This window comes from Hyaena hyaena, unplaced genomic scaffold, assembly GCF_003009895.1.
Source record: "Hyaena hyaena isolate Hyena2069 unplaced genomic scaffold, ASM300989v1 scaffold_9, whole genome shotgun sequence".
Lineage (NCBI taxonomy): Eukaryota > Metazoa > Chordata > Mammalia > Carnivora > Hyaenidae > Hyaena > Hyaena hyaena.
This window is the reverse complement of record NW_024080641.1, coordinates 432329-446674: the sequence shown is the minus strand read 5'-3', so window position 1 is coordinate 446674 and position 14346 is coordinate 432329. Positions and strand designations below refer to the sequence as shown.

General features: G+C 45.7%; 1 protein-coding gene across 1 annotated transcript; it reads right to left on the bottom strand.

The window, feature by feature from the left end:
- Nucleotides 1-1132: 1132 nt before the first annotated feature.
- Nucleotides 1133-13424, bottom strand: KLK7 (kallikrein related peptidase 7). Its single transcript, XM_039248300.1, has 6 exons — nucleotides 13297-13424; nucleotides 5272-5405; nucleotides 4654-4813; nucleotides 4269-4516; nucleotides 3941-4077; nucleotides 1133-1898 (listed from the first exon to the last, which is right to left on the bottom strand). The coding sequence occupies exons 1-6, from the start codon at nucleotides 13335-13337 to the stop codon at nucleotides 1743-1745; spliced, it is 876 nt and encodes a 291-aa protein (XP_039104231.1). The 5' UTR covers nucleotides 13338-13424; the 3' UTR covers nucleotides 1133-1742.
- Between the last annotated feature and the right edge of the window lie 922 nt (nucleotides 13425-14346).

The following is a 14346-nucleotide window of genomic DNA, read 5'->3' as shown; positions in this document are numbered from 1 at the left end:
CTTATGTACAGGGTATTTTTCTCCAAATTGCGTGCTGTGCAAAAGTCTTCAATAAAGAAAATGTGTTACAATAAAACTTGGAGAGTGTAAGCAAGGGAAAAGCTGCCAGAAATTAGACAGTAAGAACTAACATGGCTTCAATTGATGGCTTATTCCATGGAAGGCAATGTTCTAGAACTTTCTGAATATTAAGTTTATTTAATATTCGTAACAGATCTGGGATATAGGTGTTATTTCTCTCACTTCAAGGATAAAGGAAGAGGAATGGGGAAGTCATTTGCAAATAGCTTGTAGGGTCTGAGGGGGTCTGGACTCCTGTGTTTTGTGCCTATGTTTTCTGTGATATGGGGAAGAGCAGAGGAGTTGGGGGCTAGGAGAGACTTGCTAGGGAGATGAGATGAAGAGAGGAAGGATCTGGAGGACAGTGGCTGAGAATTCTGGGGGAGAAACTGGAAAGACAGGAGGGAGAGCTTTCAGCTGGAGAGGATCCCTCTGTCAGCAGCGTCTGAGGTGTGATTGCCCAGGGAGCCTTTGATGGCAGGAAGCCAGGGGCATGGCCAGGCTCTGAGTCACAGGGGACTCCTCCCTCTTCCCTTCCAGAGGCCCCTTCCCTGCCTACTTTGAAAAAAGGAGCCCACCAACCCAGATTCCCACCCCCATCTTCCTCTGGCACCTGGGATGCTGGCTGCTCACTTTGGGGGGTGTGCTTTGGGGGGCCTCAGGGGTCCCATCCACCTACCAGCCTTATCCTTCCGGAAAACCTGTTTCTCTCCTGGTTTGCCACCTGTGAAATACTCAGGAACACTTATCACATCCTTTCCACCCCAATGAGGTAGGCTTATTCTCTCTTCCCTCAGCCTTTCTTTCTTCCCTCTTGACCTTTTCTTGCTCTCTCTTTCTCTCCTATTTTATAGATGAGGAAAAGTAAAATCTGAGAAATGGATAGAAACAGATCATTAGGCAGGGAGCAGGGTGAGGGCTCAATATCAGATGTGTCTCCCTCTCTTAAGGGTCCCTCCTCTCCAGTCTTAGATCTTCAGAGCTTTTCCAGCTTTGTTTTCATGTTGCAAAAGTGCACACCCACAGAAAATAAATGGAAGGAAGGAGACATCCCATAATGACCAACTGCATGCCATTTCTTTTCAGATTTTATTTTGTGATTATTTCATTTTACATGGTTAGACTCCCATACATATATTTGCATCTTTCTTTTTTCATGTTCCATCACACAACACAAACATTCTTGCATAACACTAGCAATTCTGCAAAGTCATTATCCTTAACAGCTTCCTAATATCCTTGTCCCAAATATGCCTATTGTTGACCTAAACAATCCACTAATTAGGGACATGTTCAGTGTTTCCACTGTTTTGCTATGATAATGTGATGAATTCAAACCTTGTGCCACACTTGGATTTTTTATGTTTTTAGTAATACCTTTCTAAACTAGAATCACAGGGTCAATGGTGGTAACTAAGGGTCTCAATCAACTTGCCAAATGGCCTTCCATAAATTTACAATTTACAATTCCACTGTTTGAGCCTGTTGGTCTTTACCAACACTGAGGTTTTTGTGTCCTAGGTCTTTGTTAATTTGATTGGTTTACACACATGGCATATTGTTGAGGTTGCAATGTCTTTGAGGAAAGGTAAAGTCAAATATGACTACAGTTCATCACGTCCTTATTTCTGTATATTTCTTGTTCGAGGCGTATGGATGAAGAGATGGAAGGTATGCAGAGGTTAGCTATGCCTTCTCATGGTCTCATTTATCCACTTGACGTACTTGCAGACTTGGGTATAGACACCTGGGTCATTGGGTTGGCCACAAGGGAAAGTTCCCCAGGACACCAGGCCTTGCAGGGTACCTTTGCACATCAGTGGTCCCCCTGAGTCACCCTGGAGAAGAAAAAGCAGATTAGTTTTGATTTCAGAGCAACCACCACTGACATGTTCACAGTTTGCAGTTATTATGCTCTGTCCCGCCAGGCCATGGACTTCCACCCTGGCCAATAAGAAAAGACTCACAGTCTCTGGGGACCAGTGGGAGAGCAGGAATTAGTGCTGTCCTGGAGAGAACCATTGGCTTGTGCCTCAGCCAATGGGACCAATCACTGGGAAGGAGGTGGAGCTTCCAGAGGTCAGAGCTCCACTTACTCCCCCCTCCCCACTCTTCACTAAGCCAAGAGGAGAAGTAGCTTCATCTCCAGAGAATAGGGATACATGCCCCTTGTGCACAAAAGGGAAACAAGGGCAGAGCCAATGACATAATTTACAGACCGCAGTGCAAAATGAATATGTGGGGGGTGATGGGCATGGAGGAGGGCACTTGTGGGGATGAGCACTGGGTGTTATATGGAAACCAACTTGACAATAAACTATTTTTAAAAAATTATCAAGAGATTCAAGACAGCCACAGAAGTGTGTTCAACCATGTGCAGGACTCTCCAGGAGCTTGGCGTGAAGCTCTGCGCCACTGCACAACTTGCATATTCATGAAGCCGGCCCTCACCAGAGAGAAAGCCCCACCTCCTGCCCATTCTCTAGGACACACCTCCTTGTCTCATCTCCCCTATCTTTAACACACACCATCCTACCTCCTCTTGAAAGCTGAGGGTATAGATGTGGGCAAAGAGAGTCGGGTACAGAAAGAAGGGTGGAAAGAAGGCCGAAGGGAGAGGGGAAGAGAGAAGCAGAAACCTAGGGGGTGGAGCAGAGATGGGCACAGGTAGGGACAGGTAAATAAAAAGAGTGATAGAGACAGACTAAAGAGAGAAGAAAGAGAGAGAAAGATATCCCACACAGAGAGAGGAAGATGGAAAATGATGACACTTAAGAGACAGAGAGGAGGTTATAAAGATGAGGAACAGGGCTCCTGGGTGATTCAGTCAGTTAAGCATCCGACTCTTGATTTCAGCTCAGGTTATGATCTCAGGTTCCTGAGATCAGGCCCTGTGTTCTGTGCCAACAGCTCAGAGCCTGCTTGGGATTCTGTCTCTCCCTCTCTCTCTGCCCCTGCCTTCTCTCTCTCTCAATAAATAAGCTGCTAAAAAAAAAAAAAAGATGAGGAAGGGGGAGCAAAGAGCAGGGGAAGACAGTTCCTTCCCTAAAAGTAGGACTGGGATAAGGTGGAGGAGACGTTAGCTCTGGGCACAAAATCTCAATAATTGCAATAAACAATACTGTAATACAATACTTAAAAATATCAAACGTAGTATGAAAAAGTCCATGCTGAGCACGGTATCCTAATTTTAGAGAAAGACAGGGTCAGTACAGTGCTATGCTGCATCACTACTGGAGCCTGAGGCAAATGATCGCTCTTTACTGAAAGGGTGATCACTCTTTACTAAAAATCTGATATTTTGTTCATCATGGACTTTTTGCATGGATTTTTAAAAAAATTTTAATGTTTATTTATCGAGAGAGAGAGAGAGAGAGAATATGAGTGGAGGAGGGGCAGAGAGAGAGGGAGACACACAATCTGAAGCAGACCCCAGGCTCTAAGCTGTCAGCGCAGAGCTCTGATGCGGGGCTTGAACTCACGAACTGCGAGATCATGACTTGAGCCAAAGTCGGACGCTCAACCGACTGAGCCACTCAGGCGCCCCTGCATGGATTTTAATTTTGTAAAATATTGCACTAGTACGATATGATTTCTTTTGGCATCCACTTGAAGTCTGGGCTTGAAGCCAGTGCCTCACTCTCCTGCCACCTGTCTGAACATCATCTTTCCCGCTGCCATTCTGCCCCATCCCCAAGGTCATGCCAGCCTCCTGGGCTCCCACTAGTGCTCCAGCAGAGAACGGGATAGAGAGAGCTAGGAAAACAGGCCCTCGGGTGGCGCGGGGTACCAGGGGAGGTTCGGCACCAGGGTCAGGTGCACAAGTTCTGTATGGTGGGGATGACGGGGGAGCCAGGGCTAGGGACGGGCAGAGTCTCACGTTGCAGGCATTGGTCTTGGAGTTGGGGATGCCAGCACACAGCATGGAGTTTCCCAGCAGGTCCTTGTAAACCTTCTTGCAGTCCTGGGGGGAGATGAGTCTCACATCTGTGCACATGAGCGTCGATGGATAGGTCACTGGTGGAGAGAGGAGGGGGGGGTCACTCGTAGGCCTGGACCTGCTGCCCCCTGACTGTTTGGACTCTGAAGGAAGATGGGGCTGGAGGCTCAACACTCAAGTCATGAAATGGGGCCTGACCTCTGGTCTTTGGGGTCCGAGGGAGTAGGAGTTGGGAGCTAGGGCTCTTGGGTCCCAAAGACAGCCTCACCATCCGGGCTGGTGGTGGTGCCCCAGCCGGAAACGGTGCATGTGGTCCCAGGGGGTTCACAGCGGGAGGGCAGGTTGACTTTCCTCACACTCGATGACAGCCTGGCTCGGCGATCCAGCTTTACAAGCATAAGGTCATTAACGTGGGTCTGAGTGGAGTAGCCAGGGTGGCGGAACGACTGCTTGGCCGGGATCTTCTGGGCTCTCTTATCACCCAGCTGATCACTGCCCATGTGCACACGGTACTCACTGGGAGAAGAGGGTGACATTCAGAGAGAAACACTGTGAGAGGGATAAGGGACAGGGACCTTAAGGGAAGGGGACAGAGACCCTGAGAAAGGGCGACAGAGACCCAGAGAGAGGGCTCCAGTGTCCTTGCCACATACCTCATCTTGCAGTGGGCAGCAGTGAGCACCCACTGTTCATTGAGCAACACACCTCCACAGTGAAGCTGATTGCCCCGGAGTAGGGCCACCTGCCAGGGTTGGGAGCCTCTTGTACATGGGACTCCCTCAATAATCTTCTCCCCACTCTTGTCACCCTGGGCTGGATAGAGACATGGAGGAAAACACGAGTAGCAACATCAGAGGGGCTGAAGAGGCAGCTGATGGATTTGCAGAGAAAGGTGGGAAGAGACAGAGACAAGACAAATGCAAAGGCAGAAATGGACACCAGTGCGGAGAAGGCAGGACATGGAGATGGGGAAAGACAGAGTCTGTTCAGAGGCCCAGGAGGAGCATCTTGTTTGGAGGCAGCCACCGAAGCTGATGGAAGCAACACTGAGTTCAGGAGATGGCTTGGACGGCACAGAGACCCCAGGGGTTGGAAAAGCCGGAGAAAAAGGAAGCAGGAAGTGGAAGAGTCTTGTCTTCCAGGGGCAGAAGCGGCTGCAGGGGGTGGGAACTGACTTAGGGAGTCTTTGGAGAGAGGGGGGCCCTGGGAAGGGCCAGTGGGGATGGAGGGAGGCCCCAGGGGTGAGGTCAGACCTCTCAGTTCACACTCACCTTCTTGTTCAGCAGACCCCAGGGCTAAAGACAACAGTAAGATCTTCAGAGGCAGGAGAAGGGACCCTGCCATGGTGGCCTCTCTGAGCCTTGCCAGGGGTTTCCAGGCAGAGGAAGGGTCTCTTCTGCTGGGACTGGGAAGGACAAAGAGTTCAGGAAGCAGGAGTCCAAGCCCCTAGCCCTCCCCCAGCAGACGCAGGGGTCTCAGCCCCAGCCCCTCCTCCATCAGACCCAGGAGGCCAAGCCTCCAGACCTCCCTTCTCCTTGGGACCCAGGAATCTGGGTTCCCATCCCTCCCCATCTGCAAGTCTAGATCCTCAGTTCCTTTTTCCCCCAAAGACCCCAAATGCCAGACTTCCAGCCCCTCATCCCTCAGAACCAGGATTCCAGGCTCCTCCTCCCCTGAGGAGCAGGACCCAGCTGTCCAGCAAGCCTCATCCCACACCCCAGACAAGGCCCCTTCTCACCTCTGGAGGGTCTGATGTGATCTCGGCTCCAGACCCAGTCGGGAGCCAAGCATGTCCAGCCCTGTGCAGGGCGGCCCTCTTATACCACCTCCGCCCCCGCGTCCGCCCCCAGTGCCCTGGGGTGCAGGTAGAGCCAGCTCTGAGACACCCCCTTCCTGTGTTCGCAGTTATCTCAAGGCCCTGAGGCGGCTAAAGCAATCGGCTGGCTGCCGCACTCAATTCTTCCTCCACCCTCCCTCTGGAGGCCTGGGTCGGGCAGTACCCAGACAGTTCACCCCACCCATTCTGGCCCAATGTCCCCGGTGGCCTGAGGCTGGCGAGCCCAGCTGCTGGCTCTGAGAGGGGCCGTGGGAGCTGGAATCCAGGGAAGGCTGAGCTCTGGGATTGGCCTCCTCTGGGGCCATTTTTTGTTCTTGTGCCCTCTCATGGGTGTCCTACGCCCTGTACCCTAATCCTCACCAGCCTGTGGGAACTTTTCTAGTCTGGATCCCGGTGGTGTCTTTGAGCCTGAACTCACTCCCGGCCCTGATATAGGAATGTGAATTAAAAAGAAAGTGTTTTCCCTAATTGCACCCTACTAAATGTTCACTGTTATCATAGTATACATAGATTTCTATCATATTATGTATTTATAACAAAAAAAAACCCTGTACTAGGCATTACATAATACTACTTTTTTCCTCTGTAAAACACCTTGAACAATTTTTCCTCGTGGTTTATTTAGATAATTTCCTCTTCCTTCCTTCCTACATAGTATTCCATCCTGATTATACCATGATTTATGTAATGTGTTTCCAACCTGAGTATATTTGGATAGTTTTAATTATGATAATGCTGGGATGAACTTCTTTGTACATTCATCTTTGCTCCTTGTTTTCATTCAAGTATCCATTGAACGTCTACTCTGCCGGAAGTTGTTTTGCTCTTGGGGACACAGCAGTCAACAAAGCAGACAAAAATTCCTTCAGAGAGGCTCTCCTAGCCGGTAGACACCATGAATACAAAAATAAATACATGAAAAATATTGTTTGTTAGGTGGTGGTAAGTGTTATGGAGAAAAATAAAAGCAGGTAGAGGGACAGGGAGTTAGTGGTTCCCTCCACTCTCAGTGATCCCTGGTGTTACATATTTGGAATGATGACTGAAAAGACTCCCATGTGAAGGTGACATTTGAGCAAAATCATGAAGGAGATGGTGAATGGATCCACGTAGCTACCTGTAGGTAGTGAATTCCAGGCAGGGCAAACATGCAGGTATGAGACTAGAATGTTCTAACAGGGAAGACATTTTGACTGGAACTGAATGAGCAAGGGAGACAAGGTCAGGACATGAGATCAGAGACATAATAAGATGTAAAGGACACAGAGTCTTGAAGACCAATGCAGAACTTAGCCTTTTACTTTATTTTTTTTTAAGTTTTTATTTTTTTATTTTTATTTTTATTTTTTACAAATAGTTTATTGTCAAATTAGTTTCCACATAACACCCAGTGCTCATCCCCATGAGTGCCCTCCTCCATGCCCATCCCCCCTCCCCCCTACATCCATCAGTTCTCAGTTTTTGTCAGCATTCAAGAGTCTCTCATGGTTTGCCTCTCTCCCTTTCCCCCACCATTTCCCCCCTTCTTCTCCCCCTTGTTCCTCAGTTAAGTTCCTCCTAATCCTCCTATACGTGCAAACATATGATATTTGTCCTTCTCTGCCTGACTTATTTCACTCAGCATAACACCCTCAAGGTCCATCCATGTTGCTACACATGGCCAGATTTCATTGTTTCTCATTGCCATGTAGTATTCCATGGTATAGATAAACCACATCTTCTTGATCCATTCGTCCGTTGATGGACACTTAGTTAGCCTTTTACTTTAAATGAGATGGGAACCATTATCTGATTATTACTTGAAGATAAACTCCTTTTTAAAAAAATTTTTTTTTCATTTATTTCTAGGAGAGAGAGAGAGAGACAGCGTGAGCAGGGGAGGGTCAGAGAGAGAGGGAGTCACAGACTCTGAAACAGACTTCAGGCTCTGAGCTGGCTGTCAGCACAGAGCCCGACGCGGGGCTCGAACCCATGAACCGCGAAATCATGACCTAAGCGAAAGTCGGATGCTTAACCGACTAAGCCACCCAGGTGTCCCGAAGATAAACTCCTAAAAGTGGAATTGCCCCAACTTCTAAAGCAGACCTCCAAAATGCAATTGGTTCTTCAGCTATCAGCCCATATCTCATCTGAATGCCAACCTCAACCCAATCCTACCTTTGTCCCATAATTTGACCCATAATAGGCACTATTGTTGCCTACCCACTCATTCACTCCTTCTGCCTTTCTATGAGCACCCCGATTTTGATTGGATAATCTTTCATCCTTATACTTTGGTGCAGTAAAGCACCAAACATAAAACCCATATTCTGTTTGCCAGTGACTGGTTTAGACATGGACATGAAAGGCTGTCCTGGCCAATAATGAGAGGAAGATCATTGGGGCACCTCTAGGAAAGACTGTCTTATTTTCAAAAGAGACACCTGAAGAGTTCTCTTTTCTTCTGCCACATGGCAGCTCTTTCGGATGTAAGTTATGCAGCTGTGGCAGTCCTGGAACCATGGAGCAACGTGGCTGGCAGACTAAGCCAAAACAGTGAAGATGGCCAAATAGAGAGATGGTGATAACTGGCGTCTTTGATGAGGTCTCTGAGCTAGTGAATTAAACAACTATGTTGCTTCTTCATCTCATGACTTCTTCAGGTTTCCTATCTGATTTGGAGGTTTTGGTTCCTACAGCCAAAATCTTCCTTAATAAGACCTCAAAGTTAAATTCAAATCTGATCCTAAACCATGAATCCAAACCCAATTCTAACTTGAATCTCTATCTTGAAGTCACAGTAATCAACAAACACAATCCTGTTTCCAATTCTAGTTCTCTTTCCAGCCCTCCTCCCACATTGTCTTTTGGATCCAATCCTTCATACACTTTGGATCCAATCCTTCATACACTTCATACACTTAAGAAATACATATTGAGCACAAATCTATATACCAGGCTGGGCTAGATGCTGAGGATACTATGGTGCACAAACCTAGACAGAGTTCTTTCCCTCAAGGAGCTGACAGTCTAGTGTAAAATAAAGATGCATAATTCATAAACAAATGTAAAATTACAAGTACAATGTGTGCTCTGAAGGAAAGCACTTCCTGGAGACCTTGACCCAGGAAGTGGCAATGAGCTAAGAGTTGAAAAAACAGTAAATTTTAACTAGAGTAAAATGGGAAGGGATTGGAGAGTATATCATTTAGAGGAAACAATATGTACAAAGGTCCTGAGATGGAAGGGGGTCATGGATGGAGCTTAGAGACAGGGAGTTGTCTGGGACCAGATGATAAAGAACATTGTATGTAATGGTGAGTTTGACTTTCTTCTGTGGACAACGGTGAACCACTTGGACTTTAGTCAGAAGAGTGACATAACAAGATTTGTATTTGCAAAATGTCACTCTACCTGCTATATGGAGGATGGATTTTAAGGGGATGTGAACACACAAGAAGATTATTGCTATAGTCCAGATGAGAGATGATGGTGACTTGGATAAGGCCATTAAGGAGGTGAAGATGGCAATAAAAGAATGGATTCAGTATGTGCCTAGGAAAGAAAAAAATAGGAATTAGGGATGGATTAAGTGGAGGTTGTGGTGAGGGAGACAGATGTTAAGACTTCAAGTCTCTTGCTTGATGGATGATGGTGCCATTCATCGAGAAGGCCTGGTCAGATATGATCAAGTACTCATGAGAGAGAGGATGAGAAAGACCTCAGTCGCTGGCTTCAAGCATAATTCTTACTATGACACAGTTTGCAACACCAATCTTGACACAAACCTGAGTCTTAAACCAAAACCTCAGTTCATAACCAAACCTAGCCCTCAATTCTGCTTTATCTTTGTCCAATTCTAACTTACCTGACCAGGTTCCTGACTCCAAACGTTAGCTTGAGCTATGGCTCACACCTCAACCAACCTTAAACCATGATCCAAACCCTGAATCCCTAAACATATACCAAACTCAACCTTGACCCAAAACTGAATGTCACCATAGCCTTTGTCCCAAGCCTGACCCATGGACAATTCAAACTATAGTGCCCATCCCTGAAATATTCCAGAAGGCCCACACTGACATCCTCCCTATGAACTCATCTCCAAATCACACCAATCCTAACACTGGCTCCAGTTCCAGCCCTGTTCTCCTCTTCAACTCAATTTCTATCTGAAATTCCATATTGATTTCCATGCTTGACTCCTTCCTCCTCTCTGTCTTCATTTTCCCAATTCCACCCATGATCTTGACCCTTTGTTTCATACAAACTCTAAAATAAAGTCTACCAACTAACATCATACTAACATTGATCCTATGTTGACTAAATTCAAGCTAAGTCCCTAAACTTTCTAAGACACTTCCTCTCATCAAATCCAAAATGAGACCCCAGATCTCCTGATGTCACCAATTCCACCAGAAGATACTGGCCTTGAAGGATATCAACTTGGAGTCCTGACTTGGAGTCCCAAATCAAGTAAGAGTAGACCCTAGACCACTTGACCTCATAGCCCTGTGAGTCAGCAATCTATATGCTTCTCTCCTGACTTCCTAAGGAGAGAAATTTTACTAAGACTCCCAATTTGTTATCTAGTGCCCAAATCTTTATTCCCGGATTCTCTCCTCAGCCCCCTGCCTCATCAGCATTCTGTCAGAAAGAGGAAGGGAGTCACATTCCTCTGGAGCCCTGTTATTCATTCATACATCCCTGAACTTCTCTTCTGCTGTGCTCTGTATGTGTATATTTCTGTGTTTAATTATTTAATCTGATTTTGTTGCTAAACACCTAAACATGAGTAGAAGCAACAAATCTGATGTTCATACCCAGCTCAGACCAGGGAACATAGGAGGTACTTAAATAAATACTTGTATACAAGTTTGTGAACCACTGTCATCCTCAGATTTGCCAACTGTAGACTCTCTGTCCTTTCTGAGGACATTCCTGAGCCATTTAACCATGGGGTGTGAGAAAGAACTTGGCCTCACAAGTCAGACCAACCTAGGTGTGAATCCTAATTGCCAGTCTTGTGATTTCAGGTAAGTGACTTAATTTTCTCTGATCCTCACTTTGCCTCTTTTTAAAGTGGGGGAGAGAAAAATTTACTTCTCAAGGCAAACGGGAGGATTAAATAAAATTATCAAAAGAAAGTGGATGTACACATAGCATACAGTGAGTTAATATTAGCCTCCTTACCCCATTAATCCAGAATGAAGCAGCTTTCATTTCTTGTGTACCTGCTACACGATGTGTCAGAACTCATTTCTATTTCTCACATGGGTCCAAGTGAGGACTGTATTCCCCATTTTATAGATGAGAAAATGGAGGTTTAAAAGAGGTTTTATCACTTGAGCAAAGTCAAATAGCTAAGGAATCAGAAGAAAACCCACACTCTGAGAAGAAAATTTTCCTGTCTCACACTCTTGAAGTCTTATTTGGCTCCAAATGGACTTGGAACCCTATACGCCTATTAAGGATGCATACCCTTATATTGGTAAGACCCCCAAGTCCCAGCCCTCCTGTGCCCTGTGGGTTCAGCACCAGCACCTGTTCTCAAGTCCCACACAGATACCCAGCCTCATACATCCCTTGCCCTCAAACCTGTGTCCTGAACCCTTGCCTGATGACTCATCCTTCAGCTCATGATCACACCTGAGAACTGGCATCTGGTTATCCTGCCAGCTGTGCCTTGCCCTGAGGGATCCTGGACACTGTGACCCTGGAACCTCCTGACTCAGCCCCTTGGGCTCTGAAAGCCCATTGTTTCTGACTTTCTGGATTCCCTTCCCTCTTCTTTCAAGAACAGCTCCCCATTTCTTTTGGGAAGTTGCCCTTTTATTTCAGATAGTTCTGGTGAAAATATCAGTCATAGTTCTCCAAACCTTACCATCTGCCCACCCAACCAGTGTGATTGATGCATGCACGACCCAGGCCAAGCCAACAAAAGCATTGCTTCCTCCCTGGCAACAATGATTGATCCAAGGGGGTGGACTCAGTTCAAGTTGAACCAATCAGAGTTCTTCCCTGGGAGTAATATCAAGATGCCAGAAGAATGGAGATCTGTGTTTCTGCTGTGTTTGCTTAATTGGGTATGTCAACAGCTGCTAGGTTCCCTTCTTCTGAAAAAGTCTGTCTACAGAGGCTAGAATGAGGTCCACAGGAGAAGGAAAGAGACAAGCAGAGTTGAGAAACAGCTCACACATATGATAAAACAACAACAACAAAACAGAGGAACAGAGAAGTAGGCAGTGTCAGAGAGAAAGTGTCAGAGAGAGAGAGAGAGAGAGAGCATGTGTGAGAGAGAGCTAATTATTAGGCTTAAGTCACTATTTCAAGTACTTGAGACTCTAGTACCCATGTCACATCCTCTGACATCATGAACCATCCCCACAGCCTTCCTAGCCATCTAAGCCAATCAGTTTCCTCTTGTGCATAGGCCATTTTGAACTGATTTTGGGCTCTGACATTGCTATCCAAAAGCTCCCTGACTAAGTGGCTCCTTTCAGCTTTTGTCCATGCCTAGTGCTCAGATTTCCTCCCAGACCCCACAGACCACAATCCTATTCCTGAATTTTGGTTGACCTTGGACAAGTCTCTTCCCCTCACTGACCTCAGTCATGCCCCTCCTTAATACTATAAATCAATCTTCAAGTATTCTCTGGTTTATATTCCATTGGGGACATTTAAGTATCACCTGGATATTGGATGATTTTAAGGAACTATTACTAACTGTAGGGGGTGAAAACATAAGGTGTTTATGTATTTAAAAAGAGTATATTTTAGAGCTGGAGTTGGCAAATTTTCCTATAAAGGGCCGAATAGTACATATTTTAGGTTTTCTAGACCATGAGGCAAAATTGAGGATATTACATAGGTATTCACATAACAAGAGAAAAAATAAATTTCCACACATTTTTTTTTTTTAGGTAGGTTGCATGGTGGAACCCAACGAGGGACTTGAACTCATGACCCTGAGATTAAGACCTGAGCCGAGATTAAGTCAGACTTAACTGACTGAGCAACCCAGGCACGCACCCCTCCCTACATTTTTAACTGATGAAATACAAAATATAGTAATAATAATTTGTTACCAATTTTTGTCATACATGTCTGTTAATGATCAAAATGAAATTCTTTTGGGGGGAAAACTCTTGCCTAATTAGAGTTCAAAATTAATGCTCCCTGGCATCCAATCACGTAGTAAAAGCTATTTATAGCTCTTGGGATCTGGCCCATCAACTGTAGTTTTCCATACTCTGTTTTAGAAATACAAATGAACATATTTAAGAACAAAATGATAGCCAATATTTGTTTCAAAACATTCCAGCATTAAGGAAGTGTGTAGTATTGGTGAAAGAATTGGCTTTGGTTGAGTTGGATGGTGGTATACAAGGATTCCTATACTATTTTACATATGCTTGAAATTATTCATAATAAAAATTCTAAAACAATTCTTTAGGCCGAGATGACCCTTGAGTCTCACCTCCAGAAATGCATCCCCAGCTCCAGTTTACTATCAGGCATGAAAGACCTCCTCAGGATTTCTGGTATTCAGGGATTTCACGGAGAACAGAGGTTGATGTGTGTCATGCAATGCATCCAGCACACCCACACCCCTCGCGGAGAACTGCTCCACCCACAGCCCAGGTCCCAGATGATTCGTAGCTCCTGATTCCAAATAGCCACTGATTGGATGGGACTGGTCACCTGACCTGAATGCAGTCAAACCATTGGCCCTTCAGTAGCCTATCATGGGGCTGGAGGAGAAAAATCGACCTGGACCAATGGGATTCTCTTGCATGAGAATATAATCTGGGAAATCCTCAGGAAGCGAAGCAGTTGGAGGCAGGTGAAGGTGGAGTTCAGAGGTTGTGAAATAAGGAAAGAGACTGGAGAAGTGCACGCGGGAGCCAGCACTATGAAAATGCAGAAGCATGAAGTAGGGAAAGGCGTCAGAGAGCCAAATAAATGAGTTAGAGGTTGGTAGCAAGAAAGAAATGAAACATAGCTGGAGATGAGGTAGAGGGGAGCCAGTCCCCTTATCCTGTTGCAATTTATTTATATCCTTAGAGTAACTACCCCCTCCACACACATCTTTCTCAAGACAACTTACATTAAGCCTCTGCTCTAATGAAAACTCCCCCAAATCTCTTTTCCTTCACACTTCAGTTTGGACACCTTCAATGAAGTGACTCATTTCCTCATACCACAGCAGAAAAGCTCTAGGCTGTGAGAAAGATTTCTGGTTCTCCTAAGGGGAAAAAAATAATCTATCTCTCAGACTTTTGGGGGTTGTCAGTGTTACAGTTCATCAGAGTGGTGGTTCCATGGATGCATATTTAAGATGTTCATATATTTCCTGCACCCTACTCTACATTTCTTATAATTAAAACAAAATTTTTTAATGTTTATTTATTTTTGAGAGAGAGACAGAGTGTCAGCCGGGGAGGGGCAGAGAGAGAGGGAGACACAGAATCCAAAGCAGGCTCCAGGCTCTGAGCTGTCAGCACAGAGCAGGATGCGGGGCTCAAAC

Excerpts from the sequence above, each read along its gene's own strand:
- KLK7 (XM_039248300.1), bottom strand. The coding sequence starts at position 13,337 with ATGCCTGATAGTAAACTGGAGCTGGGGATGCATTTCTGGAG. Across the intron at positions 5,406-13,296 it reads CTGGGGATGCATTTCTGGAG|TCCCAGCAGAAGAGACCCTT; the intron begins GTGAGACTCAAG and ends TGTCCTTCCCAG. Across the intron at positions 4,078-4,268 it reads CACCACCACCAGCCCGGATG|TGACCTATCCATCGACGCTC; the intron begins GTGAGGCTGTCT and ends TCTCTCCACCAG.